At 64.4% G+C, this 25,943-nt stretch overlaps 1 protein-coding gene across 1 annotated transcript; it reads left to right on the top strand.

The window, feature by feature from the left end:
* Nucleotides 1-464: 464 nt before the first annotated feature.
* On the top strand, nt 465-21,479 carry KCNN3 (potassium calcium-activated channel subfamily N member 3). The gene is made up of 8 exons (XM_086768346.1): nt 465-1,247; nt 4,056-4,151; nt 7,447-7,865; nt 11,652-11,793; nt 13,674-13,784; nt 14,991-15,118; nt 15,292-15,361; nt 15,860-21,479. The coding sequence occupies exons 1-8, from the start codon at nt 528-530 to the stop codon at nt 16,154-16,156; spliced, it is 1,983 nt and encodes a 660-aa protein (XP_086624472.1). The 5' UTR covers nt 465-527; the 3' UTR covers nt 16,157-21,479.
* Nucleotides 21,480-25,943: the final 4,464 nt, after the last annotated feature.

The following is a 25,943-nucleotide window of genomic DNA, read 5'->3' as shown; positions in this document are numbered from 1 at the left end:
GCGGCCAGCTGGGCGCTTCGTCCCTTATTTTTAATAAGCTGCCGGCGGCCGATCCCGGTGGATTATCCGCGTCCTGGGCGGCCGCTCCCGCCCTAATGCCTGCTCCTCTCCCGCGGCAGCTGGCGGGGGCGAGGGGGGATTTGGGGTTTTAGCCGCAGCTCCGGCCGCGCCCCTCGGGGCTATTTTTTGGGAGGTGGTGGGAGGGGGTTGCCGGGGCCGCGGGGTGCCCGCTGCCCCGCCCTGGCGCGGGGCTGAGAGCGGCGCGGGGTCGCTCGGGAGTCCCGAGAAGGCGGCACCCGGGGGTGTGAGTGGGGGGGTGCGCGGGGTTGGGGGGGGTGCGGGGATGATGTCAGCCTGCGGGGAGCCCCGGCGTGGCCAATGGCGCGGCGGGGCCGGGCCAGCGGCGGCGGCGGCGGCGGCGGCGGCGGGGGCGGCGGCGGGGAGCGGGAGCGCGCGGCGCCCATTCATGCCCCAAGCCGCCGAACCGGCGGCCGGTAGCGCGGGCCCGGTGAGCGGCGGGCGTCGGTATGGAAACGCCGGGGAATCACCACCACGATTCGGGCGTGGGGGATCTGGAGGAGGACGCCCGCTGCCCCTGCCCGGTACCGGGGGACGAGCGGGCCCCGCCGCCCGCCGCCCTGCCGCCGCTCCAGCACAGCCTGTTGCACTCCTCGCCCGGGTCGTTACGGGCCCCTCCTCCTCCTCCTCCCGCCGCCCCCGCCGCCCTCCACCCTTCCTCCCGCCACGGCAGCCAACTCAACCTCGGCGACCACCCGGCGGGGTCCGGGCCGGCAAGCGGCAAACACCGGCAGCCCAGCCCCTTGGTCCACCGCCGCGACAGCAACCCCTTCACCGAGATCGCCATGAGCTCCTGCAAGTACAGCGGCGGGGTGATGAAGCCCCTCAGCCGCCTCAGTGCCTCCCGCCGCAACCTCATCGAGGCCGAGCCGGAGGCGCAGCCCTTACAGCTCTTCGGCGCCGGCGGAACCCCCGAGATCGTCGTCTCGCGCGAGGACAACCACGCGCCCGCCGCCCACCGCTCCGACCGGCCGCCTGCCCGCCCGGCCCCCGCCGCCTTCGCCAAGGGGCCCAAGCGCAAGGCGCAGAACATTGGCTACCGGCTGGGCCACCGCCGGGCACTCTTCGAGAAGAGGAAGCGCCTCAGCGACTACGCGCTCATCTTCGGCATGTTCGGCATTGTCGTCATGGTCATCGAGACCGAGCTCTCCTGGGGGCTCTACTCCAAGGTACTGATGGGTCTGGGGGGGCTGGACGGTGCCTGGCGGGGTGGGCGCCTGGCCGTTTGCCCTGTACGGCAAAGGACGGGGCCATACGGGCTGGTTGGGGACCAACGTGGTGGCCCCGGGGGCCTTATGACGGTGCCGCGGCCGCAGGTGTCAGACACGGTGAGCGCCGAGCCGGGGGCTGGCGTGTGCTGGGGTGCAACCTGCACCAGATCGTGGCTGAGCGGTTGGGGTCTGCGGTGCCCATCGCCAGCCCGGCCAGAGGCTCCTGGAGGCACTGTGCCCTTGGCGGTGCGTCGGAGCTCTCCTTTCCCTCCTCCTCCTCCTCCACACCCTTTTCTTCCATTTTTCTTTTTCTTTCTTTTTTTTTTTTTTTTTTTTTTTGCAGGACGGTGTCTTTTATTTATAATTCTCCCCCCCACGCCCCTTCCAGCTCCTGCTCCCAGGCTGTGCTGGTTGGCAGCGATATGAATAACTCTTTGTACAGACATCTGTCATGTTATTTATACCTATCGGCACCCGCGCCGGCAGGGCGCGCGTGGCACCCATGGGCGTCAGCGGGACGGCGCTGTTGAGGGGGCCGGGGGGCGGCCAGTGGGGCTCCGGGTGCCACCAGCGGAGGGGAAGGAGCAGAGTGGAAAGGGGCTGCTCGCCACTCCCTGCCCTTACCCGGCGCGGGCAGTGGGGAGGGCGGTGCGAGCGGAGGAGGCAGCGGAGCTGGAGCAGGTGGAGGGAGGGAGGCAGGGATGCGGCCGGGGGTCCCACGGAGGTGCCCGGCTGGCGGCGGGGGGCTCCTGCAGCTGCCAGCGTCAGCGGGAGTGTGGGGGCTGCCGGCAGCAGGTTTCTCTGCTCCGGCCAAGGTGGACGGACGCTTCGGTGCTGAGCCCCCGTCCCTGGCTCCTCTGCCGCGGGAGGAGAATGCCTCGTTTCGCTGCCCAAGCCTCTTCCCCTGTGGCTCCCACTCCCCTTCGGTGGCGGCAAGGCCGAGCCGCCGTCCCCCACCTGTGCCCGCTACCTGTTGAGCCGTGGCCTCCAACCGGGCTCCCTGGGCCGGCGTGCCCGGTGCCCGTGGGGGCTGGCCGCCCTCGTCGGGCGTCTGGCAGCGCTGCCGCCATGCTTTGCTGGCCCCGGTGTGCCGAGCTGCTGTGTCAGCCGGGGAGACCCTGTGAGTCAGCGCCGCCGCCGTGCAAACCGCCGGCGGCCTCGACCCCTGCCCCGGCGCCTGCCGCTTGCCGCGATGCTCATGTCGACAACCGCGGGGTGCCGAGGGGGGTCCCCTGGCTCCCGGCTGCCCCAGGCCCTTGGCTGGAGCTGTGGCGGTGGGCGAGCGTTTATAAATCCCCCCGCTCCAGTGGCTCCCGGTGGGAAACCAGAGCTCGCTGGCGGGGACGCGACTGTGACTGAAGGAGCACTTGGGGCCGGGGTCAGCAGCTGTCGTGTGGACGGGGACGTCAGTGCTGCCGGCCCTGGCCTGGCTCCAGCTCTGCCCCACCGCCGCGCCGCCGCGCGCTCCCCAGGCCGCAGCCAGAAAGCGAGGATGCGGTGACCGCGTTTTGCCCGCCTGGCCCTTGGCTGCAGGCAGGACAGGGCCTCTGCAACCCCCGGCAACGGCACCGCCACTTCCCAGGGTGGCACCACCGGCGTGAAGCATCCTGCCACCTGCACCGTGGATGCGTGCCGGAGCGGAGTGGGTGCTGAGGCGTGGCCGGCCGAGCTCTCCCTGTTGTTCGCCGCAAGCGTGGGATCGGGCAGCCGCTCTTCCTGCCAGGTCCCACCGGACCCGGTGCTGCCGGGTGGTGTTGGCAGACGCGGCGGGTGCGTGGCGACCTTTGCCGATGATGCGTGCCAGGAGGGCCGGTGGGTCCCACCGGCCCCGTGGTGTCCCCGCACTTTGGGATTTCGTGCCCCCAAGAAGGGTTTGGCCGCAGCAACTTTGGCACGGGAGTTTGCCTATTAATAGCCGTTGTTTGGTCCCCAGCACTTCTCTCAGCACCAGCCATTGTATCCACACAATCGCGCAGCCGGAGCCAAGTCGTGAACAATGCGCCACTGCCTCAGTGGCAGAGTCCCTTCTCCAGGTTTAAATACCCTGGCGGGGACAGGGAACAGTGGAGAGAGGGAGAGGAGTGAGGCCGAAGGCAGCCCAGTGCGCTGGGGAGCGAAGGATGGGCGCGGTGTGCCTGGAGCGTGCCAGGATCTCAGCGTGTCATGAGCGTGCTGGGTCTCAGCTTGACTTGGGCATGCTGGGATCTCAGCGTGCCACGAGCGTGCCGGGTCTCGGTGTGCTGGGGCTGGGGCGCAAGTGTGGGACGGGTGCGGTGGCAGGACAGGTTGGTTTGGAGGTCACACCTCGGCGAGGGGCTGCCAGTGTTCGGCGGGTGCCCCAGCACCAGCGTGGCCGGATCATGGCCAGGGGCAGTGTGAGCTTGCCACTGACTGAAACGGGGTTTGGAGCGGAGCTCGTGGGAGGGGATGGTGAATCCTGCTCTACCTGGTGGTGTCCCAGGAGCTGGTTTAATTTACATAGAGCTAATTAGCAAGAGGACCTAATTAGACCATCCATTGGAGTGCCATAATACCGGGTATAATAGTAGCGGATTATAAAAATGTTTCGGGAGAGGGCCACTCTCGCCCACGGTGCTGCCGGTGCCCTCGCTGCCGTGCCGAGCCGCTCAGTGTGGGAGCTGGGGCGGCCGAAGTGCCAGCGGAGCGGGGCAGCACTGGGGGCACGGAGCCTGGCGTTGCAGCCGGCGCTGGCAGGGTCCCGTGGCTGCGTCCCCCGCTAACGCCCGCCGTGCTCTCGCCTTGCAGGACTCCATGTTCTCTCTGGCCCTGAAATGCCTTATCAGCCTCTCCACCGTCATCCTGCTCGGCCTCATCATCGCCTACCACACGCGGGAAGTGCAGGTAGGTCCCGCTGTTGCCGACGCCGAGCCAGGGGCTGCTGGGGCAGGTGGGGTTTGCCGGCCGCCCTGGTGGGACGCAGTACCCGAGCTCGCAGCCGGCGTGGAGCCCTCCTCCCTCCTCGCCGGGGTCCCGGGGGGCAGCGAGGGGTCCCGGGGAGCAGCGAGGGGTCCCGGGGGGCAGCGAGGGCTCTGCCCGGACACGGGGTGCCTGGCGGAGCGGCTGGCGGCTGGGGGAGGCTGTGGGCAGGAAGGGCTCGGACCAGCTGAGGTGCCAAGGAAAGCTGTGAAATCCTTTCCTAATCAGGGCTGCCCACCCTCTTCCTCCCTGCCCGCCCCAGGCTTTGCTGGGAAGTGAAAGGCCTCCCGGTTTGCTCCAGGAAGGCTGCGCTTCTCTGCAGGATCTGGCTTCGGCACGCTGCCAGCATGGTACAGGGACCGAATCACCGGGCAGGAGAAGGAGCGTCCCAGGAAGGGACGTTGGAGCTCCTGGCCTGGGGTGCTTGGTGTTTTTGCCGCCCCGAAGATCCCACCTCATCCCGTCCCACTTGAGGCTGGGGGCCGGGGCGGCTTTGCCGGCTGGGAGCTGCCGACACCTTCCCAAGAGCCACCCCTCCGGCTCAGCCTGCCCGCGCGGGGCCCAAGGCCGGCGGTGGGTTGCTCAAAGTAAATGTTTGAGAGTTCTGGTTCTCGCTAGAATAATATTTACCCCGCGGCAGTGGTGGCTGGGGTCAGCCGGGTGGGCCGTGCCCTGACGCGTGTGGCCTTCCTGACTTGTTGTTCTTGGGAGCGGGTTGTGCAAACGCAGTCTCCAGCCGCGTGGCCGGAGCCAAAATCCCTGCTGCCGTCCCTCCTGGTCCCCGGGCACGCGCTGAACCTCGCCGTGGTCCGGCCACGTGGCCCTGGCTGCAGCGCTGGGCTGGTTGCGCTGGCAGGGAAGGGAGTGAGATCGGTTTGACTTGATTTGCTCCGGACAAAGCCGTGCTGGCTGCTGATCGCCCTATTATCTCTGGGGTGCTTATAAAGGGATTGCTGATAATCCGGCCGGGGATGGAAGCGGGGCTGACGGAGCTGTAAATCCTCAGCTTCTCCTCCCTCGTGCCCAAGGAGGGGGCCGTGCTGCCCTCGCCGTGGCACCGCTGGCTTCCCCGGCCTCCAGGAAAGGCTCAGCCGCTCCGCTCGGCGTTAGCTGCGTTCGTTGCCGAACTCTTGGCAACTCTTTGCAGCTCTCCCTCTGCCTTGATTTCTCTGGGGCCAGGGCATCACTGTGCCCGGAGTCCTGGGTCCAGCTCCCGGGGTCCTGCCTGTCCCCTCCCCGGTACACCCACTGTCACCTCGCGGGACGGTGGCGGGTCCCCAGGGTGTCCCCCAGCCCACCGCCCTCCGGCCAGCATGGCGTGAACACGATGCCCCCAGCTTCCCAGCTTCTGCTGCGAGGCCGTGGGCTGCTGCTGGCTGCACGTGCCGCTCGCCCTTCGTGCAGAGAGCCGCCGGCTGTGCCGCCGGGTCCTCGCCCTCCCTTGCACCCGCGGGCAGGGGCTGATCCACCCCCGGCGGCACCGGCCTCGGCGCCCCGGCTCTGATCTGTCCCTCGGGATGCCCCGGGCTGGTGCGGAGCGCACCGTCCCCTGCCAGCGCCACGTGGGCCGCCGCGGTGCGTGGTGGGGCGCAGCGCTGGCAAGGCTGCCGGCTCCAGCTGGGGGTTTTGGGTGCTCGGGCTGCAGGGGAAGCGTTTTTTCCCCCGTGCAGCTTCTCGGCGGCTTTGCTTATGCTTCGCTTGTCCGGAGCTGCAGCGGCCGATGCGGCTGCTCCTTCCTCTGCCGGAGCCGGTGCTGAGGGTGCTGGGGATGCCCCGTCGGGTACCGCTGGACCGCGCTGCGTTTCTATGGAGATGCGCAGCGGTGCGCCGCAGGTGCAGGGCTGAGAGGGGCCGGCGCAGGGGGAACCTGCCCGAACCCCCCATCCTCGCTCCTTCGCTTCCCCGATCTGGCCCGTTGCACACCCCCCACACGCAGTCAAAAGGCTCCCTGCCTTTTTCCTCTCGGTAATTTGTTTATTTTTAACACCCTTTTCCAGGAAGGAATGGGCTGTCAGCTTGCTAACTGCCTGAGGATCTCCCTTGACAGCTTGGAGCGTTTTTATAAACAATTTCCCAAACAAAGCCGCTAAAAGGAGCGGAGCTTTCCAAACAGAAAGGGAGGTGGCTGGGGACGGCCGCTCTGTGACTCAACCCCAGCAGCTCCCGCCGTCCCCGGGGAGAGCCCTGCGTGCCGTGCCGTGCTGCGCCGTGGCGGTGAGGCGGCTGGTGCAGGTGTGCCGAGGCCTCCGGCAGGGCAAGAGCGTTGTTCCCAGGTGCAGCGCCAGCCAGGGCCGTGCTCCCACCCTTTGCCCATGCTGGAGCGGCCGCGGGGGCTCCCAGCCCCCGGGCCAAGCCGGGGTGGCTCCATGCTTCGCAGGGTCGAGGACACGCCGGGGGTGGTAGCGCCGGCTGCCACGTCCCCCTTGGATCCCTTCCCAGCGGCGTCTTTGCCAAGCGCTGCTCGCAGAGGGACCCTGAGTGCGTTCCCAGTGTAGGTGACACCAGTGTCCCCGTCATGGCAGGGACGAGCCAATGTCCCGCCTCGGCAGGCCGTCCTGAGGCTATCAGGGCGGGTGACCCCCGGGCGTCTGGCGGCCTTCCGGGGGGACCAGCCCTAACAGCCATCCCCCTTGCTCCAGCAGAGACCTCACTGGCAGTGGGAGAGGAGTTGGAATGCAGGATGAACCGGCGGTTGCTATGGCAACCGGATCCCATCACAGCCAGCAAGCGGGTGCTCCAGCTGTGGTGTTCCCTCCCCAAAAGTTGCCTGGCGCTCAGGGTGCGGTGGCTGTCAGTGACACGGGTGCAGCGCCAGCAGCAGCGCAGGGGCCAAGGTAATGCGTGCTGGCGCTCTGTGGCACCGCAGCTCTCCCGTCTCTGTGCCCCAGGCAGGGAGGCTGTGCCGGGAGTTGGGCTCCTGCCAGCCGGAGAGCGGGACCCATGCCGTGCCTGGGCGTGCACTCGAGGCCGGGCACCCTAAAGCTTTCTGGGGTGTCCCCGGCACTGTAACCGTCCCCGGTCAGCGCAGGCAGAGCAGCGGCGGGGATGGCGAAGGCTCAGTCCCACCTCTTCCTCCCCATCCATCTCCAGCCCTCCTGGCCGGAGCCACCCCGGCTCTGCGGCGCTCTGGTGTCGTTCCATGCCGCTGTCTGTAGTGGGATGCTGGTGGGGCACGGCAGGCCAGGGCCGCCGGTAACCGTGTGGTTTTGCATCCTGGTAGCTCTTTGTGATTGACAACGGAGCTGACGACTGGCGGATAGCGATGACGTACGAGCGCATCCTCTACATCAGCCTGGAGATGCTGGTTTGTGCCATACACCCCATCCCCGGGGAGTACAAATTTTTCTGGACAGCCCGCCTGGCTTTCTCCTACACGCCTTCTCGGGCAGAGGCGGACGTGGACATCATCCTGTCCATCCCCATGTTCCTGCGCCTCTACCTGATCGCACGGGTGATGCTGCTGCACAGCAAGCTCTTCACCGACGCCTCCTCGCGCAGCATCGGGGCGCTCAATAAGATCAACTTCAACACCCGCTTCGTCATGAAGACTCTCATGACCATCTGCCCCGGAACGGTGCTGCTGGTCTTCAGCATTTCCCTCTGGATCATTGCTGCGTGGACGGTCCGGGTGTGCGAGAGGTGAGAGGGGCTGGGGCTGCAGGGGGTGGTTCGGGAGCCGCAGCTGTTTGCGATGTGCAGTGGGCTGGGATGTGTGGCAGTTTGGGGTGTGCAGTGGTTCAAGATGTGCGGCAGTTCAGGATGTGTGGCATCAGCATGGTGGTTTGGGGTGCGTGGCGGTTCGGTACGCGCGGCGGTTCAGGGCGCGCGGCAGTGCGGGGTGCGTGGCGGTGCGGTACGCGCGGCAGTGCGGGGTGCGCGGCGGTTTGGTACGCGCGGCGGTTCAGGGCGCGCGGCAGTGCGGGGTGCGTGGCGGTTCGGTACGCGCGGCGGTTCAGGGCGCGCGGCAGTGCGGGGTGCGTGGCGGTTCGGTACGCGCGGCGGTGCGGGGTGCGTGGCGGTGCGGTACGCGCAGCGGTTCAGGGTGCGCGGCAGTGCGGGGTGCGTGGCGGTTCGGTACGCGCGGCGGTGCGGGGTGCGTGGCAGTTCGGTACGCGCGGCGGCTCAGGGCGCGCGGCAGTGCGGGGTGCGTGGCGGTTCGGTACGCGCGGCGGCTCAGGGCGCGCAGCAATGCGGGGTGCGTGGCGGTTCAGGTTGCTCAGCGGAGCCGTGATGTCCCAGCACCCTGTGGGAGGGAAGCCGAGATCCGGGGGCTCGGCAGTCGCGTGTTCCCACCGTCGAGCCCCCGACGCGGGCAGGAGGCGGAGGCAGGGCCAGCCCTGTCCTGGCAGCGCAGCACCCGGCTGGGAGGGGATGCTGCACGGTGCCAGGCGGCGCGAGAGCCCCAGGAGGGCGAGTGGGGGCCGCGGGGAGCTGGGGAGAGGCCAGAGGTGCTGTTGAGGCTGGCGAGCAACAGCACCTGGCTTGGGCTCTGGCGTCGCTGCGAGCGACTGCCATGACAACGTCGCTGTGACAAACCCACTGGCGGGTGGCATCATGCCGGCATCAGCGTGCTCGGCGTGGGGGTTGCTGTGGCGACCGGCTCCAGGGGGTACCCCCGCGCCTCCGTCTCTCGGGAATGCGCCTGCACCCCATTGTCCTCCTGGGGAGATGAGGGGCTGTGGCGGGGCACCCTGCCCGCCCTGGCGCTGGGCTGGAGACGTTTTCTTCCTGACGGCGGCACAAGGTGCTGGCAACGCCCGTCCAGGCCGGGGCAGGGAGTGCAGGTCCCAGCGCGGGGTCATCCCCGTCCCCAGGAGGCTGAGCTCAACGCCGAGCCGCCATGGAAGCGCGGCTGGCTGCCCCGGAGCCGGTCCGCAGCAGCGAGCCCGAGGTGCGCACGCGGTGTGATGTGGTGTGCGCGGATGAGCTGAGCCGCGTGAAATCCCTTCGAGTCGTTGTGGCAGCTCTGCGCCATCCTTGGCGCCGAGGTGCAAAGGGGCGCACCCAAGGTCTGCCGGGGCACTTGCAAGGCGGGAGGAAGGCTACCCCTCCTCTTCCTCGGCGTGGGACCCCGCACGCTGGCTGCCGTTTCGGGGGCTATAAGAGGCGAGGAGCGGCACACTGATTGTGCAAGGTTTCACAGCCCGCGTTTGCCTTCCCGCCTCCCTCAGCGGCGCTCCCGGGGTGCGCTGGATGCTCGCGTGCCGCTTGAGCGCGTTTGGGAGATTTGTGTTTGTGCCTCCACGGGGAGCAGGCGGGGTCCCCAGGGACGCGCGGGGGGTTGGTTCTGCACCGGAGGGGCTTCAGCTGGAAACGAAATGTAAATAAAGAACCATTAGGGACCAAAAAAAACCAACCCAGAAATGACGCAGACAAGGCGCTGCAGAGCACCGGCGCCGCAGCTGCCACCACCTCCGTCTGTCGACAGTGGCAGACGCGAACGCAGCCGGGCTGGGGAGACACCAAGCCGGGGGCTGCCGAGGACCCCCCAGACACGCTCCATCCCTGAGGGGTGCACCGTCCTGGGGTGCGCACCGGCCTTGGGTGCTGCACAGCTTCTGCAAGGATCACCCAGGCCATGTCCCCAGTGACGGCGGGTGGCTGCACCAGCACTGGAAACTGGTCTGCTGTGGCTTGCGGGGCCGTCTCCAACCAGCACTGGGCAGCTTGGAGATGGCGGTGCCACTCCAAGCAACGGGTGGGCTGGCTGCGGCACATCCCCTCGGCACGGCGGGCCGCCCCAGCGCCCACGGGCTCAGCATCGTTGCTGGGCGTCCTCCGGTGTGTGCCAGGGGGGCTGCAGCTCTTCGAAAGCAGCGAGTCGCTTAGCAACCTCGCCCGCTCGCCCGGCCGCCACGCAGAGCTGCCTGCCGTGCCAGCAGCACTGCCCGCCCTGACGGCTCGCACGTGTGCCTGCACGTGCAGCCAGCTCCGCTCCCCGGGGTGAGGGTGCTGCCGGCCCTGGCCCAAACTGATGGGGTCAGTGTGGCCGAAGCAGCGCTGCTGCAGCATCCCAGCGTGGCTGTGTTCTGCTCGGCGACGGCGTTGCGCCGGACTGGGCGACGCTTGGGTAGCCCCACCGGCGAGAAGCGGTTGTGCCGGGGCTGACGGGACGATGGAAACTGGCCCTGGGGTCTGAGCGATTGAGGCGGCCCTCGGTGTGAGCCTCAGCCCCTTGTCCTGCCCGTGCCAGCCCCTCCATTTATCAGCTCCTTCTGTTCAAAGTGCTTCTTGGAAGAGGAAATGTCCGTCTGTCCGGCTGTGCAGTAAGCCCCTTCTCCAGCACAATGCTCCCGGGGTCGTCCCACAGTTCGAGAGCTCATATCCTGCGGGAACAGGCTGTGCTCAGCCTTTCCTGGGGGAACAGGCTGGCTGGGACGGGGGAGTGCGTGCCGCTGCCGGGATTTTGGGGAGCCCCGCCACGGCCGCGATGACAGGCTCCCCTGGCCAGCTCTGCCCGGCGCGCGGCAGTGGCTCTCACCGGGGCTGAGGGCATGTTCTCGTGTGCCAGCATCTCATTCGAGTCTCGGGGGGGAAAAAACATTTCGGAAGAGGAGAAAATCCAACTGCTCCGGGAGCAAGGAGCTGGGATGAAATGGGGCAGGGGGTTGCCAAAAGCTCCATCTGGTTTCCCTCTAACGATTTTGTGAGGCCTGGGGCTGAGTCCCGCTGCGGGCTGGGCCAGCCCCTGCTCTGCCGCGGGAGCCAGCGCTGCGTCCCCCGGGAAGCATCCCTGCGTGGCTCGGCCAGGCTCACGCCAGCCCTGGAGAGCCGGAGGCAGCCGGGGTCCCCGGTTGCGTATTTGCCGGAAGAGCCGCAGCCGGCTGCCGGGCCAGCCAGGCCAGTCGCTGACCTCGCAGCTCGGCAGGAACACGGCCGCGGAAAGATTGCAGCGTCCCCGAAGCCGCAGTGGCTCCACGTGTGCTTTGTCTCGAGCGCATGAGCCATTCCTCCACGTCTCTGAGAGCCAAGTGCGTGCCGGAGGCTTGGCAGGATCCGGCCCTGGCCATTCTGCCGGGGTCGCTGACGGCACCAGCCCAGGGCCCAGCCTGAGTCACGGCGGCAGGGGGACGTGGAGGGGGACGCAGTCGGGGGCTTTGCCGAGCTGCAGCCATTTCTCCCGTCGCCGCCATGCCACATGGCACCGGGGACGCAGGCGGCGGGACTGGGATGCGGTGACAGCTCTGACCGAAAGCAGAAGCCTTCTGTTGAGTTTTTGCTCTGATTTTGTCCACGTGGGTTTTTCTGCGCCAGAAGTTGTGCAAGCGCTGCGGCTATGGGGCGTCCTGCCGCGTTACTGATCCCCGTCCCCCCGGCACAGCACAGCCTCGTGCCGGAGGAGCCGCCGGGCCCAGGTGACCCCCTTGGTCTCCGCAGCTGCCCCCGTCCCCTGCTGCGACGCTGATGCCCGTGTCTCCTTGGCAGGTACCACGACCAGCAGGATGTAACCAGCAACTTCCTGGGGGCCATGTGGCTCATCTCCATCACCTTCCTCTCCATCGGCTACGGCGACATGGTCCCGCACACCTACTGCGGGAAGGGCGTCTGCCTGCTCACCGGCATCATGGTAAGGGCCATGTCGAGCTGCTCACCCGTCCCACGGGCTCTGCCTGTCCTCGCCACGGCAGCAGGGCCACCAGCTTTTATGGGGACCCGCTTCCAGGCTGGCTTGTCCATGCACGAGGCAGAACGGCTTCGGTTCCGAGGCCTTGCAGCCTGGAAGCCAGCAGAGCTGTAACTGCAGTTCCTGTGAGCTCAGGGATCAGTGGGACGTGGCGGTTTGGTTACGGAGGTGATGGTGCGGGCCAGGTGTCACGGTCCCACGGGGCGCAGTGTGGGATGTCAGCCGGTCCCCCACCCTGCGGTCCCCGCTGGTGAATTCGGGGTGGGTTTGGAGCCGCGTTCGGTGAGGGAGCAGGAAGCTGGACCGCCGCGGGGTCGGGGATGTCCTGGGGAGCAGAGGGGCGCCAGAGCATCCTTTGGCCATCTCTGCTCACAGCACCTGGCTTCCATCGCCCGGAGCGATCCCAAATGCTGCCGGCTCCCACCAAGAGCCAGGACCAGCTGGGAGCCCTCCGCCCCCGCGCTCCCGCCGGCGTCACCGCTCTGCTCTGGCTTCATTTCCTCATAGCCAAAAGGTCACTGTTCCCTGGGGCCTCCGCGTACCTGCTCCAAGGCATCCAGGAGATGTCCTGGCTTGCGAGGCTTTCCAGCCGGCGCGGCCAAAGGATCTCCCGGGGCCCCACGGCCACGGCTCCTCTGCCGGTCTGCCCCAGCGCCCCAACTCTGCCCCGCTTGGCTCCAGGTCCTGGGGACGGAGCCATCCCCAGTTCCCAGTTGGGGCAGCCTGAGCTGGCGCCTGGCACCGGCTGGGCTTGGCTCTGCCCTCTGCGCCCTGCAAGAGCTGTCAGCTGAGGCGGCACCCCACCTTGTATGAGACAGATCAGAGACTTGCAGAAAATATAAAATTAATACCTCCCATTTCGGGGAGGGGGACACGGCGTTTCTCAGTAGCGCGGCTGCTGCCGGCTCGGCCGAGGAGGTCCCAGTGCCGCAGGCTCCCGGAGCTCCCCCCAGCCAGGTGTCACTCTGAGCTGAGACACCATCCGGAAAACCGTGTCCCGCTCCCGGCGCCCGTCCGGCAGCACAGCCCCCTCGCCAGGGATGGGGACCCCGTGACTGCCGGGGCTGGGGGCTGCCCTGAGCCCCCCCAGCTGCAGCACTGAGGGCAGCTGCCTGGTGACGAAGAGGGAGCTGAGAGCGCGCAGCGGGACCTTCAGGGATGCTAAAGGCTTCGGCTCAGAGCATGAAGTTAATTAATGACTCTTTAATAAATTAAGGAGTGCTTGCCAGGACGGCTGGCCTCTGCCAGCGTGCCGGGAGGAGGGAGCGGCTCATCTGGTACGGGCGGTGGCAGGCAGTGCCGGAGCACTGCAGGGAGCAGAGGCTTGGCACCTTTGCTTTCCAAAGACGAACGCGCGCCAGAGATGACAGCTACCGCGTGGGTCTGGCCCTAATCACTGGGATCAGCCAGCTCCCAGCTGTTGCTGTTGGGAGATGCGGCAATTTGGGGGGGGTTTCGCTTTGGGGTTCCCCTTCCCCCCTCTCCCCCAGGTCACCCAGTGCTTCCCCCACCTCTCTCCCACCCCAGACCCCTCTCGGGAGCAGGGGGCTCCCCCTCCCGCAGGGCACCAGCTGTGCCTAACAGGCGCCGGGGAGCCAAGGGCACCACTGACCTCGTAAATCAGCCCCGGCCTCTCCCGTTAATTGCCCAGCACGCCCTCAGCCGCTTGAGGACACACAGGCGCCGTGATATCTCCTCGTTAGGAGGATGTGGGCTGGGGGGCTGCGGGGCTGTGGTTAATCAGGGGGTTGCGATGGTGAGGGCGGGAGCGCAAGGGCGCTGGAGGGTGACAAACCTTTTCCCTGACCAATGTCCCCGTGCAGGGCGCCGGCTGCACGGCGCTGGTGGTGGCCGTGGTGGCCAGGAAGCTGGAGCTCACCAAGGCCGAGAAGCACGTCCACAACTTCATGATGGACACGCAGCTGACAAAGCGGGTAAGGTGCGGGGGCGGGGGGCAGCAGGGGCTAGGGATGCGGGGTGCCGTGGTGGGAGGAAGGTGTCAGCACCTCTGGGTGCGGGTCCCGCAGCTGCTGCGGTGGAGGACGGTGTCTGTGTGCCTTGGATGCAGCGCAGGCGCACGTGCAGCGGTGAAAGCAGACGGCACCAGCTCTGCGTCAGGGATTTAGGTGATGCAGGATGCTCGGCCGCACCCCTGAGAGGAAAAGCCTGGGTTTTTTCCCCTGGGAGGATACAGGCTCCCTCCTCTTGCAGAGCATGATCTCGCTTAGCTCCGTGATGGGGAGACAACCGGATTTTGGTGATTCACCGCCTCGCCTGCCGCAGACGAGAGCCGTGCCGGGAGGCTCCTGCGGTTTCCATCCCCCAGGAGGGACCTGGAGGCCGCGGCTGCGGCGGGGGGGTCCGCGGGGTCACTGGTCGTGGCAGAGCCTGGTGCCACATCCCCAGCCTCATACAGGGACTGCGGAAGGGTCTCTGGACTCAGCAGCCGCATCGCGGCGAAGCATCGGCAACCCGACGGCACCGCGCGATGTGCCGGGCTCCGTGCGCCAGTGGTGGTGTTTTACATAGGGGACGATGGCAAAGAGAGCGGAGCTGTGCACCAGTAGGAGGCCTGAGGCCTCGGGGATGGTCGGAGGGCTTCGGCGTGGCCAGGAAAGCAAACAGCCGGTTGACCCCACTCCCCCAGCCGTGGTTATGGATCTGTGGGCTCCATGCCAGGCGGCCAGCTCCTCTTGGAGGGAGCAGCAGAGCTGCGGTTTAGCTGGGGAGCCTGCGGAAGCTGTGTCCTCGTGCCGGCAGCCCAGCCGGGACCTGCCAAGAGTGGCAGATGGACGCAGGAATTGAGAAAAACTTTTGGATTTTTTTTCTTTTTCCCAAGGCTTAGGGTTCAGCTTCGCACGCGGGCGAGGAGCCCAGCGCAGGGCAGGATGGGGGTGTGGGTGCACCGGGGGCCGAGACCCGCCACGCAGCACGGGCAGCTCTGCCGGCCCTCGCTCCCGTTCGAGCTGCCCACGATCACTCACAAAGGTGCAGGAGACGGTGCGGGAGCTGGGGCAAGTCAAATGCTCTTGCGGCACCAGCTGATGAACCGACAGCTCGCAGCAGAGCCAGACCGGTGTCTCCGTGACATCCCACATGCCAGCACAGCCGGTGACCCACAGCCGACTCTCCTCTTGCAGATCAAGAATGCGGCGGCCAACGTCCTGCGGGAAACCTGGCTCATCTATAAGCACACCAAGCTGCTGAAGAAGATCGACCATGCCAAAGTCAGGAAGCACCAGAGGAAGTTCCTACAAGCCATTCACCAGTAAGGGGCTGTGTGCTGCGCGGGGTCTGGGGGTATGCTGAGGCCCACCCCCGGGGGAATCGCGGTCCAGCCCCGGGCAGGGGCGTGGGGACGACCCCCCGTTGCCTGGGATGTCGGCCGTGGTTCGCGACTGAGGAGGGGGTGCAGCTGCCCTGCTCTTTCCTTTTCCCCAGGTTGCGGAGCGTGAAGATGGAGCAGAGGAAGCTGAGTGACCAAGCCAACACCCTGGTTGACCTCTCGAAGGCAAGTCTCCGCAGCAGCCTCTCGCCTCAGCCAGCCTGCCCGAGTGTTTCTCTTCACTTGGAAAAACTAAAGTGGACCTGGCTGACCGCACAACGCTCCGACGCGGTGGACATCAGCTGGGAATAGCTGCCGTGGGATGGCTGCCCTGGCCAGGCAGGAGCAGAAACATGGACAGAAGCCAGGGGCTGGTGGGGCGTCACCCTGCTGCCAGGAAAGGTCTTTGCTCCCTGCACCCCCTTTTGCGGCCCTGGCCGGGGGTACCATTGTGGCAGCCCAGGGCCAGCTGCCCCGTTCCCCTCCGCCTGCACGGAGGCAGGGTTTCCTCATTTTCATGTCCCGGGGTAAGCCAAGCTGCGGCCATGGTGTGCTGCAAGCTCCCAGAGCAGGGTGAGGTGGGGCGGCTCTCGGGGCTCCACCGGCAGGAAGGGGGCGGAGGGCTCGGCTCTGCCATCAGCCGCGGGGCTGACCCTTCCGCTGTCCCGTCTCTCCTCTCCCCAGATGCAGAATGTGATGTATGACCTCATCACGGAGCTCAACGACCGCAGCGAGGACCTGGAGAAGCAGATAGGCAGCCTGGAGTCCAAGCTGGAGCAGCTCAGCGCCAGCTTCAACTCCCTGCCCCTGCTGATGGCTGACATGCTGCGCCAGCAGCAGCAGCGCCTGCTCGCCGCTGTCTTGGAGGCGCGGGGGGTCGGCGTCCCGGTGGGCACCCCCCAAACTCCTCTCTCTGAGAGCCCCATCGGGGTCAGCTCCACTTCCTTCCCCACCCCTTACACGAGCTCAAGCAGCTGCTAAGACGCAGCCCCCTCAGCCCCCCACGGACAGGGGAAGCGTTTCCGCGCAGATCCCAAGGTCTCCGTGGATTTTTCGTCTGGTCCTCGACCAGCCACCAGGACCCTTTGGCCGGAGCTGGTGGGACCGGCAGTGCCGAGCAATGCTCGGAGCTTTGCCAACGCCTTGGTATCGGGAATAGCATCCCCGTTCAGGTGCCTCTACACGTGGTGAAGGAAGGGGACGGGAGGCGACACCTCGGGTGAGCCCGCACCGCGGTGTCTGGTGGCGGACAGAAAACCCACGCTCAATCTCAGGTCTTCACATTTGAAAACAAAACAAAACAATGAGTCAGAAGCACTGAAGCAATGGAGACACCAGAGGGAGGGGTCTCCTCCCCTGCGTGGACCCTGCCGGGGGGGCCAGGATGCTCCCCTTGCCCTCTGCCCCTCTCACCGTCGCAAAGCCCCGCGGGGCGGATGCCAGCGTGGTGGTTTCCTGCACAGGCTCTGACCTACGCTGCCGACGCTCCATCCCATCTCCTTACCAGGACCTAGGCGAACCCCACCTCGCGTCGCCGGGCGGGCGACGGTGCCTGGCCCTAACCTGCCAGGGGCCTCTCCGGAGCTGTGAGTGCTTTCTGCCCGGGCAGAACAAGGGACACTTCTTCTTCCTGGTCCTCGGTGTGGTATTCTGCCTGGAGATGCGTGCCAGAGCCGGAAAAGCAGTGCCTGAAGTGCACCAGGATGCTGTCCGCAGCCGGTGCGGCGACGGCCGATGACAGGGCTGGCGGGCCAGCCCAGGCGCCGGGGGGGGTCTCCAGGTCTCCAGGTACTCACATCGCCATCCGCCCGGGAGCCCCTCCTCAGCATTTTGGGAAGCCGATGGGCTCCTTGTGGCGGCCTCAGGACTGCCGGATGAAAAACCCCATCAGCTACAACCACCTCCGCTCGCACCGGGAGCGGCTGCGCTGGAGCCCAGCCGGCAGAGCCGAATTCGCCGGGCTCGAGCTGGGGCTCGCTGGCAAGTGATGCGGTAGCGGGGGCAGCAGGCGCTTCATCTGTTTAAAACAAAGCCCATTGCCGTGTGCCGCTTCTGCTGGGCTTGGTGGGGGTCAGCAGCACCAACCAGCGCCGTCTCGGCCATGGCGCCGTGCTCGGCATTAGCTGCCGCCTGTGTGTGCTGAGGCGCAGCCCCTCATGCTCATTTTTTTTTTTTTTTTTTTCCCTGTGTTCTGCTTCCTGAGGTACCCTGGCATTGCCTGGCTACTTCTAGAACCAGCCATTTTCTGTTCTGCTTTCATCATTTCCCCCTTTTTCCGCCCCAGATTTGTGTCCGGGCCCTGCCTGCTTCTGGGCTCCAGCTTTGGGCCTGGCGTTTGCTGCTTTCAACTAAATCTCAGCAGAGGCTATTTATATATTTTTAAACAGATGAAGTAACCGTGTAATTACTCCGTGATATTAATTACACCTCACCCAGCAGTGTCGGTAATTGTAATCAGTCACTGTGCTACTCCAGGTACCCTCAGCCCGCGATCTTCTCCTCTGTGACCCCGTCCCTTCCACAAATAATGCCGGGCTGCGCACGCGCGTAGGCAGGGAATTTCTGTGCAAGGCTCCGCTTGCTGCTGGTGGTGGGTGGTTTACTCCCGGTGCCCTGCAATTAAAGTTACGTGGAAAACAAGCGGTAGTTAGGGAGGAGCGCTTCCCCCTCGCTGGCCCCAGCCAGCAGCAGGAGGAGGAGGAGGAGGAAGGCTGCGAGGCGACAGCGGGAGTGCTGCAGAATGGGTGGCTGCAGAGGCGGTTGGGCCGAGCCCGTTGGAAGCAGGGCAGCGAGGCATGCTGGCTCCCGTGGCAATTGGGGAGGAGAGGGGGCGGGCGGCGACGGCCGCCAGCCTTTTCTGGTCCTCGGCTGGCGGGAGATGCTCGGCTTCTGGGAGCTGCTCTTCCCTTCTCCCGAGCTCTCGTCCTCAGTGTCGTGGCAGGGTGGGCTGGGAGACCCTTGCTCCCCCCACAAGGCCTGTCCTCAGCCCCACTGCTGCCATGTGCCGGCCGCCTGGCCTCCCCAGCCAGAGAGGCTTCTGAGAGGAGGTTTCCAGCGTGGCAGTGGAGAAAACCTTGCAAATTCTAAGAATGAGCCCGAAATGCGGCATCTCCACTGGCCTGCGGGCAGCCGGTGGAGAAAAACGCTGCTGTGCCTCTGCTGGGGTTCGTGCGGGAGCAAACGGCTGTGCGCCAGGTGGGATGAGGCGCAGAGATGTACCCCGGGGCGTCGGGGAGCTGGAGCCCACCGGACCCCGCCAAGGCCAGCCCCGGCACAACCCCCCCCACTAGCCCCAGCCCTGCTGCGGGGGGGCAGGGAGCTGCCCCGAGGCCACGGTGAGGGGCAGGCATGGGGGGATCCTTTAGCACCCCAGCACCGTCCGGCCCGTGGTGACCCTGGGTGCCCGGGGGCTCTGGGGGTGCCCCCTTCTCAGCAGCAGCTCCCTCTCCCCATGGCAGGATGCTCCCTACACACCTCAGAACATCATTTGGGAGCCTGCGGCCCCGAAGGGTAGCGGGACGAGCAGAGAGAAGAGCTGGGACCAGTGACCGGGGTGGAGGAAAAGCACAAGAACACAACTGCGACGCAGAGTTATAATCCCAAAGAGACGCCAACCTCCCACAGCCGGGAAGCATCCAACCTCGCGTGCCCACGGGGCTGAACCCCTCCAGGACACACCCAGCCACAGCCAGTCTCATTTTGGCCACAGCCTCGGGGTTTTTTTCACTCCACAAACCTCCTCCCTGCGCCGCCTGCGAGGAAACGTCCTAGAAACGCCAGAAAAATACCACGTCCTCTGCAAACTCACAGACGCTTCTGTCCAGACTTAAGGAGCTTTGGCCTGGGTTTGCATCTTGTCTCTGTACTGCTCGCTTCTTTTTTAACAATAGGGGAAAGCATAATAGTTTATTTTAACGATGAAATATATTGCTATATTATAAAGGTTATTGTAACTTCCAATGATGGTTTTGTACCCAACCCCCTTGTCAGCAGGCAGTGATGCCAGCCTGCTGCCAGAAATGTCTGTTTCTGAGTACAGCCCCTGCTCCCACGGAGGATGGAGCCTGGGGCGGCAGAGGAGGGTGCAGAACCCTGGCCAGAAAGGCTTCTCCGCGCTTCTTGTCCTTTCCCCCCAGGTTTCCGTTCCCATTTCCCAGGCGCTGGCCTTTAGCAGGTCCAGGCCCGTGTAGCCCGATAGCGCCAGAGCTTTGCTTCTCCCTAGGGAAGGGTCTGCCCCGGCTTTTCTCCCCGGGGTCTCAGTGGTTTCTGGAAAGCCATGTCCCCCCAGGTTGTCTCCTGCAGCTGAAGCAGGGACTCTGCTCCCTGGGCGCGAGCTCTGCAAGAGCTCCGGAATGGAGGCTCTCGTGGAAGAAGTGTAGGGCACGCTGCTTCCTTCCTCTGGCCTGGCTCTCAGCAGGTTTTGCCCCGGCACGGGCAGGATCCGGGCAGGCGTTGAACCGGGGGAATCACTTGTACCTAGGAAAGGGTGAGGGTGCAAGCGTCCTCCTTTTCTGGCAAAGCTGGGCTGTGCCACGCTGGCTGCCAGAACGCACTGCCCCGCGTCCGGCCTGGCGACACGCAGGCAGGCAGGGCTTCTCCGCCTGCTTTGGCTCCCCAAAGTTGGGCTCTGTGGGGTTCTCCCGGGAGGAGGCAGGCAGAACTAGCGCACTCGCTTTGTCTTCTCAGGTCAATGCCTAATTTCTGGGATGGGGTAAGGGCAGCCCTGTCCCAGTGACCTGCGCTGCCACAGGCAAGGGCTGCGTTCCCAGGAGCCATCCTGCTCTCCCAGAGCAAATTGCTCCGACGGAACGCAGCCGCCGTGCCTGGGACGTGTCCGATTCAGGCTTTATGCCCTGCCCTGGAGAGCTGCGGCTTTTCCTCCCTTCAACCTCAGGCTCTGATGGCGCGAAAGCCCTGAGCATGAAAAGGAAATGCGATGAGGTCGCAGGGAACGTTCCGTCTCAGCCTCCCAGGTGACAAACTCCTTGAGCCTCAGAGAGCACCTCTCCCTTACCTCTGGCCCCTGAGCTGCTGGCCCTGATCCCCGTTGGACGCAGATTTGTGGGCAAACAAGTTTTAAAAATGTTCTCTTGCAGCCCCGATGCTCCTTCCCAGCCAGCCTTCGCGCAGGGATCATGACCATGGCCAGGAACGAGCAGCGCCTACGGGACCAATTCCTGCTGCTTCTGTCCAGCAAAAGCCTAAAAAGCCCCTACACCGGCTCCCCCCCGTCAGAGCCGTGGTCACTGCTGCCATAGCTGTGCTGACCTGACCCTCCCAGGCCAGTGACACCCGGGAGGGTCAGGTCCCGGCAGCAACCAGCTGCCACTGGCTCCTTGCTGGCCCCAGGCCTGAAATCCCCCCACAGAAACGGTGGCTGCCTGGGATTGCCCACCTGGGGCAGTTCCTGCCCCACTCGTTTACCCAACTCGTGGGGCAGCTGTTGGAGGCAGCTGGGACTCGAGCCGCGGGTTACGGCTCTGCCAGAGGCCAGGGACTGGTTCCTCCCGCTCTGCTGCCAGCTGAGTCTGGGGGTGCCTGGGGGTTTCCAGGGCACTTGGCCCTCTGCGCTGCTCTCCCTCGGGCTTCTTCTGCCCGGCATCTCCCAGTCGCCTCAGAGCCCCGTGCCACGGCTACCAGGTAGGTTTGCTGCGGGAAGGGTTTTCCTCAGCGGTTTGAGGAGGGCGTGATGCTGCTGCAAGGCTCCACACTGGTCCCAGCTCCTCTCCCGGCTCTGAGCTCCCTTCCCAAAGGCACCCAGAGGGCTCGGAGTAGCAGAGAGGGTCTCTGGCAGGGAAGAGGAAAGGCTGCTCCATGGGATTTGTTATTCTCCTGTGGGATGAGCCACCTGGGAGCCCCGCGGCACTGCCTGCCCGCCTGGTGGGTGCTCTCAACCTGGGGCTCCGGTGCTCTGGGTGCTGCAAGACGTGCGCCCAGCTCTGCTCCTTCTTCTGCCCAAAGTGTTCTTCCCCCCACTGAGGTCTCAGCGGGAGCCGTTCATGTGTCTCTGTGGTCGGGATCCAGCCCTGGGCTCGCATCCCTCCTTCTGGTCCAAGCGTGGCCGGGGCTCTCGGCCGGGCGGAAGGGAGTGGGGACTGGCCCATCCCCACAGCGTTGCCATAAACCCAAGCTGTACCCAGAAACAGGCATGTTTTAAACTATGGCTTTAACCTGTTCACTGTAAAAAGTGCCTTGGACTTTAATCTGAAGAGGTCAGTATCTATAAATATTTACCTGTGCGGGTGTGTAAGTATGCAGCTCTCTATGTATAGTTACACACACAAATATATGATATCTACGTACATCCATAAACGCGTCAGGCTCCTCTGTTCTGCTGGGTTTTGGGAGCTCTCTTCCTTCTGCGGCTGGGGTCGGGGTCCGGCTGGGGAGCGACGCCGGAGGCGTTTCTGCTGCGGTTACGCCTGGCCGTAGGAAAGCCTCGTGCCGCGGACGTCGTGCTTGGCGCAGCAGTTCCCCCAGCGGTGCTGAGCTCTCCCACGCATCCCCAGGGAAGCAGCTTTGTGCCTCTCAGGGTCCATGTGCGTGCTCTGGGGAGACCTCGGCGAGGGGGAAGCATCCCCCGCTCCCTTGTGTGGGGGATGCCAAGGCTGGGGCTGCATCTGCAGTGTCAGGAGCTGCTGGGTGCTTTGTAAAACCACCTGCGCTGGTCGCTGCCTCTCAGGAGTCCCCAGCTCCCGGGCAGCTGCCTTGTTTTACGTGAGCAGCAAGGTGTTTTCCAGCCATCTGCTCCCAAAAGGGCTTTTTTGAAGAGGTTCGGGGTTCCCATGCACTTGGGCTGTGGCTCAAGGAGAGAGCGGAGGAGCTTGATGGCGTGGCGGATGCTCTTTCCTCCCACTTTCTGAGGACTTCCCTCCTGCTCACCCTGGCTCTGCCCGAACATCAGAGCTGGGCTGCTCCCTCCAGCTCAGCCAATGGCTTGGTTCATCCCTCACCTCTAAAGAAATGGGGATAAAAGCTGGCTGGGGTGCAAAGGGCACGAGAACAACTTTCACAGAGGGAACGTGTTGGTAGAGAGAAGGGGAAGCTGGAGCCTTTCCCACCAAGCGCCGCTAAATCCAGGTGACGAGTCAAAAGCCTCGCTCAGAGCCTGGCAACACTGCGCCGCGAATTTGACTCGCTCCGTCAGCGAGTGGATGCTAAGGTGGCAGCCTGAGGGACCGGCTGCCCCCCAAAACACATCCCCACATGCGGGCCAGGAGGGTGCCACAGGCACAACCGCCCCGGCTAACCTGGCGACGGGTGTTGCGGGGCCAGCAGAGGAGGAGGGGGGTGACGTGCAGTAGTTGAATCGTGATGAATCAATAAATTTGGCTTTTTTTTTTTTCTTTTTTTTGAGCTAATACCTGTAAATCCTAAAAATACCTCCAATGGCCCGGGGGACTCTCTGATAGGTGATTAAAACCCTCGAGCTTCATATCCAGTATTAGTGGCTTAGCGCAGCAGAGCCCTAACGCACTAAGGCAGCTGTACTGATACTGCCTGCGGAGACAAGGCAAAATTCATTTAATCTTTGCGTGCGGCATGAAATCTGCTTTTATTAATGGCTTGGGATTAAGGCTTCTCCAGGGAGAAAGAGACTCATGGCCATAATGCGGATCTCCGCCTCCCTGCGGCTGTTTGCCCTTCCCTTTCCCAGCCTGAGGAGGGAGGGAGGACGCTGCTGTAGGTGTGAGGGTCTTGGCGTCTTCGCCCATCCCAGTGCGATGCGCCCGCGGCAGCACTGCACTGTGCAGTGACAGGAGGGGAAGTGCACTTTAGAGGAAAAAAAAAAAAAAAGGCTATTGTTTTGCTCAGCAGTTTCTTACAGATAGAGCTTTTTATAAACACTGGGGAACTGCTGGTCTTCCACAAAGGAGAGGAAAACCACGAGCAAACGGCTCTGCAAGGCATCGGTTTGGATTGGCACCTGCCCACTGGGCGTGAGTGGGACGTGGGAGGCAGCTCCCGGGGATGAGGGAGGGCAGGAGGGCAGGTGGGGACCAGGGTCTTTGGATCAGGCTCTGCGTTTTCACCAAAAATGGCTCCCGCGCTGCGTGACGCCTTCTGCACGCCAGCATTCCCCCAGCTCGTGAGCCGCCAGCCTCTCTCCCTGCGGAGCAGCCTTTGCTCCCGAGGGGATGGGCGGGCGGTGGGCAAGGAGGCGAGCAGCTTCCAGCTGGGCGATCCAGATCTGGTCCCAGCTGCTGAGCCCAGGCAGAAAAATCTCACGTAAACATCCTCCTGCGCTCGCTGCGGGAATAAAACGAGCTGGGGGGCCGTCCTGCAGCTATTTCCATCTCGGATGGACTCTTTTTCCGATGTAAAATCGAGGCTGCTCAGCTGCTAATTCCAGCCTTGGGACTCCAGGCACCCACGGGGTTGTTCGTTACTGTTAATTACCCACGCAGTGGTGTGAGGTCTGCAGGCCAGATCGCGCCTTCGGAGAGGTCTGTGCAACGTCAGCCAAACAGCTCGGCACCGTGAAGCCCGCTGCTGAGCGCTGAAGAGCCCAGGGAGGGACGATCCAGCTCCTGCTCCGGGGCCGCACTGCTGGGATTCGCGAGGCGCCGGCGCCAGCGCCGCCCATGCCACTTGCGCACGGTGCCCCTGCCCAGCGGTGCCCCGTGGGGACAGGTTTGCGTGCGAGGGCTGCTGGGGGGGATTTCATCTCCCCAGCTTCCCGCTCAGGCCGGGGCGTTCGCACATCAGCTTCCTCTCCTCTCTCCCAGACGTGCCTGCAACTCCTGGGAGCGCCCAGGGAGGATGCATCTGCACAAAAAGCCGCTGGGCTCGTGTTGACGGCGTTTGCGTCCCTTTGTGTGGTTAGCAGGATGCAAGAAGCCATCTCTGTTTCTCAGAGCCTGCTGGCCTGGCGCTCGCACAGTAAGAAGGGTTTCTCAGCAGGGACTGGCTGTAAAAGGTGATGGTAAATGACACTTTTCTACCTAAATGGGTATTTCTGCATCTCCTCCCGGGGAGCAGCCGCTGTGCTGGAGCAATGGCAACCGTGGCAAGCCGGCCGGCGGCGGGGGCTTTGCTGCAAAACCTGCAGACAGGTTATCACCCCATCCACGATGATATTTCGCCAGAACCAGACCCAGGGTAGGGAGCGGGGTCCGACTGCCCCGTCTGCTGGGGCGAAGCCGCTGGGTGATGGGAGAGCCCCTGCAGCCCCCCCGCACAAGTCAGAAGGACCAAAGAATTAAAACCACGAGGCGTTATTTCCCGAAGCGCTAGAGACGTGGCTGGGTGCTGCAGCGGGTGAGTTTTGACGCGCTTGGCAAAGTCACCCCCCAACCCAGAGCAGCCCTTGCCAGGGCAGAGCCTGGCCTCAAACCCATGCAAGGGCTCGGACGTCCTGCGGAAAGTCGAGACGCAAAACGCAGAGAAGTAACTTCACTGAAAATGAAGCTGAGCTCTTTTCCATCGGGTTTCCATCGGGTTTGGGTAGGAAGCGGCGGGCGGTTCCCAGGTGAGGCCAGGCACAGAAATCCCTGTGAAGTCTCAGCGACTCCGGATGGTCCCACCCAAGCCCCTTGCCACGGCTCGGTGTGCAGTGGGCACCGACGTGGCCGGCTCTCCTCCTTCCTGCTGTCGCTGCCTGGAAGAAAGGCGGAGGAGCTGGAGGCGGCCCTGGTTCACAGGTCCGGAAGAGGCACTGGCAGCCCCGCACCTCTCCCTGCGGCTCCTCTCCTCCCTCCGCCACATCAAGCCATGCTGGCACAGGGCCGGGGAAGATGCTGCTTGCTCCGAAGCTGGCACTGAACGTTGGTTGAGAGCAACAGGTTTTGTACTAATTAAAGAGGAATCAATTAGGCTGCAAGATATTCAGCCACCTGGTGCTTCTGACTATTTTTTCCTCCTCCTTCTCTTTTTCCTTAATGTGCTGCTGCTGCCTCCAGGGAAGTCATGAAAGAAGCAAGACACGTTCCAGTTTCTTGCTTTCTTTTAGATTAAAAAATGCTGTTTGTGAGGAAATCTGTGCAGGCTGACCAATTAAAGTGCTGAACATGTCCCTGAGATCTGCAACCAGCACCTCCTGCGCCATCCATCACTCCCTCCTGCCTCTCCATCGGTGCGTGTCGCTGGCTCTGGCAGTTGGTTTGTGCTGCGTGAAAAAAATAATCCACAGCGAATAAAGAAAAAGCAGCGAAGGAGGTGTAATAGGATCCCGTGGGAGGCACAAAGGAGTCCTACACGCCAGGAAGCCCTTCGGAGACCCGGCTTTCCCCTGCAAGATGTCCATTAAGAGTCTCTCTGTGCTTGGTAGCACATGAATCTAGAGGAGCGGAGAGCAGCGGCTGCCCACCCCGGGTGGCCCGCGGGGGTTGTTGAGTGTTCACCTTGAAGAAAACGGTGGAGGCAGCAGGGAGCCCGGCGGCAAGGACCGCACGCGACGCGGGTGAAAATCGGACACTGGTGCGGTGACGAGCAGCAGCAGAGAGCTCTGCCCCAGGGCTGCACCGGGCACCTTTTACCCTTGGGCCGATGCTTTTCCCACCTGCAGCTCTGCCCCGGGGAGGGATTGTGAAATCCTTTTGATTTGTCTGAGCATACAGTAAAGCCCTCCTGCAGATAAAGCAGATTTAATATTAAATATGAGAGGGAACAGCAAAGGGCAAAAAGGGGAACCCAGACTCGGATGGCGATGTAAAGGTCACAGAAGAGAGTATTAATGCCATGTTGACTGATGCGTGTTAGGAAGCTCCTTGAATTCTGGCTTTAGGATTCATTAATTTAACTGATTCACTCTCTGGGAACCGCCACA

This window comes from Chlamydotis macqueenii, chromosome 28 (assembly GCF_036417535.1).
Source record: "Chlamydotis macqueenii isolate bChlMac1 chromosome 28, bChlMac1.mat, whole genome shotgun sequence".
Lineage (NCBI taxonomy): Eukaryota > Metazoa > Chordata > Aves > Otidiformes > Otididae > Chlamydotis > Chlamydotis macqueenii.
The sequence above is the reverse complement of the archived record's forward strand: the minus strand, read 5'-3'. Positions and strand labels throughout refer to the sequence as shown.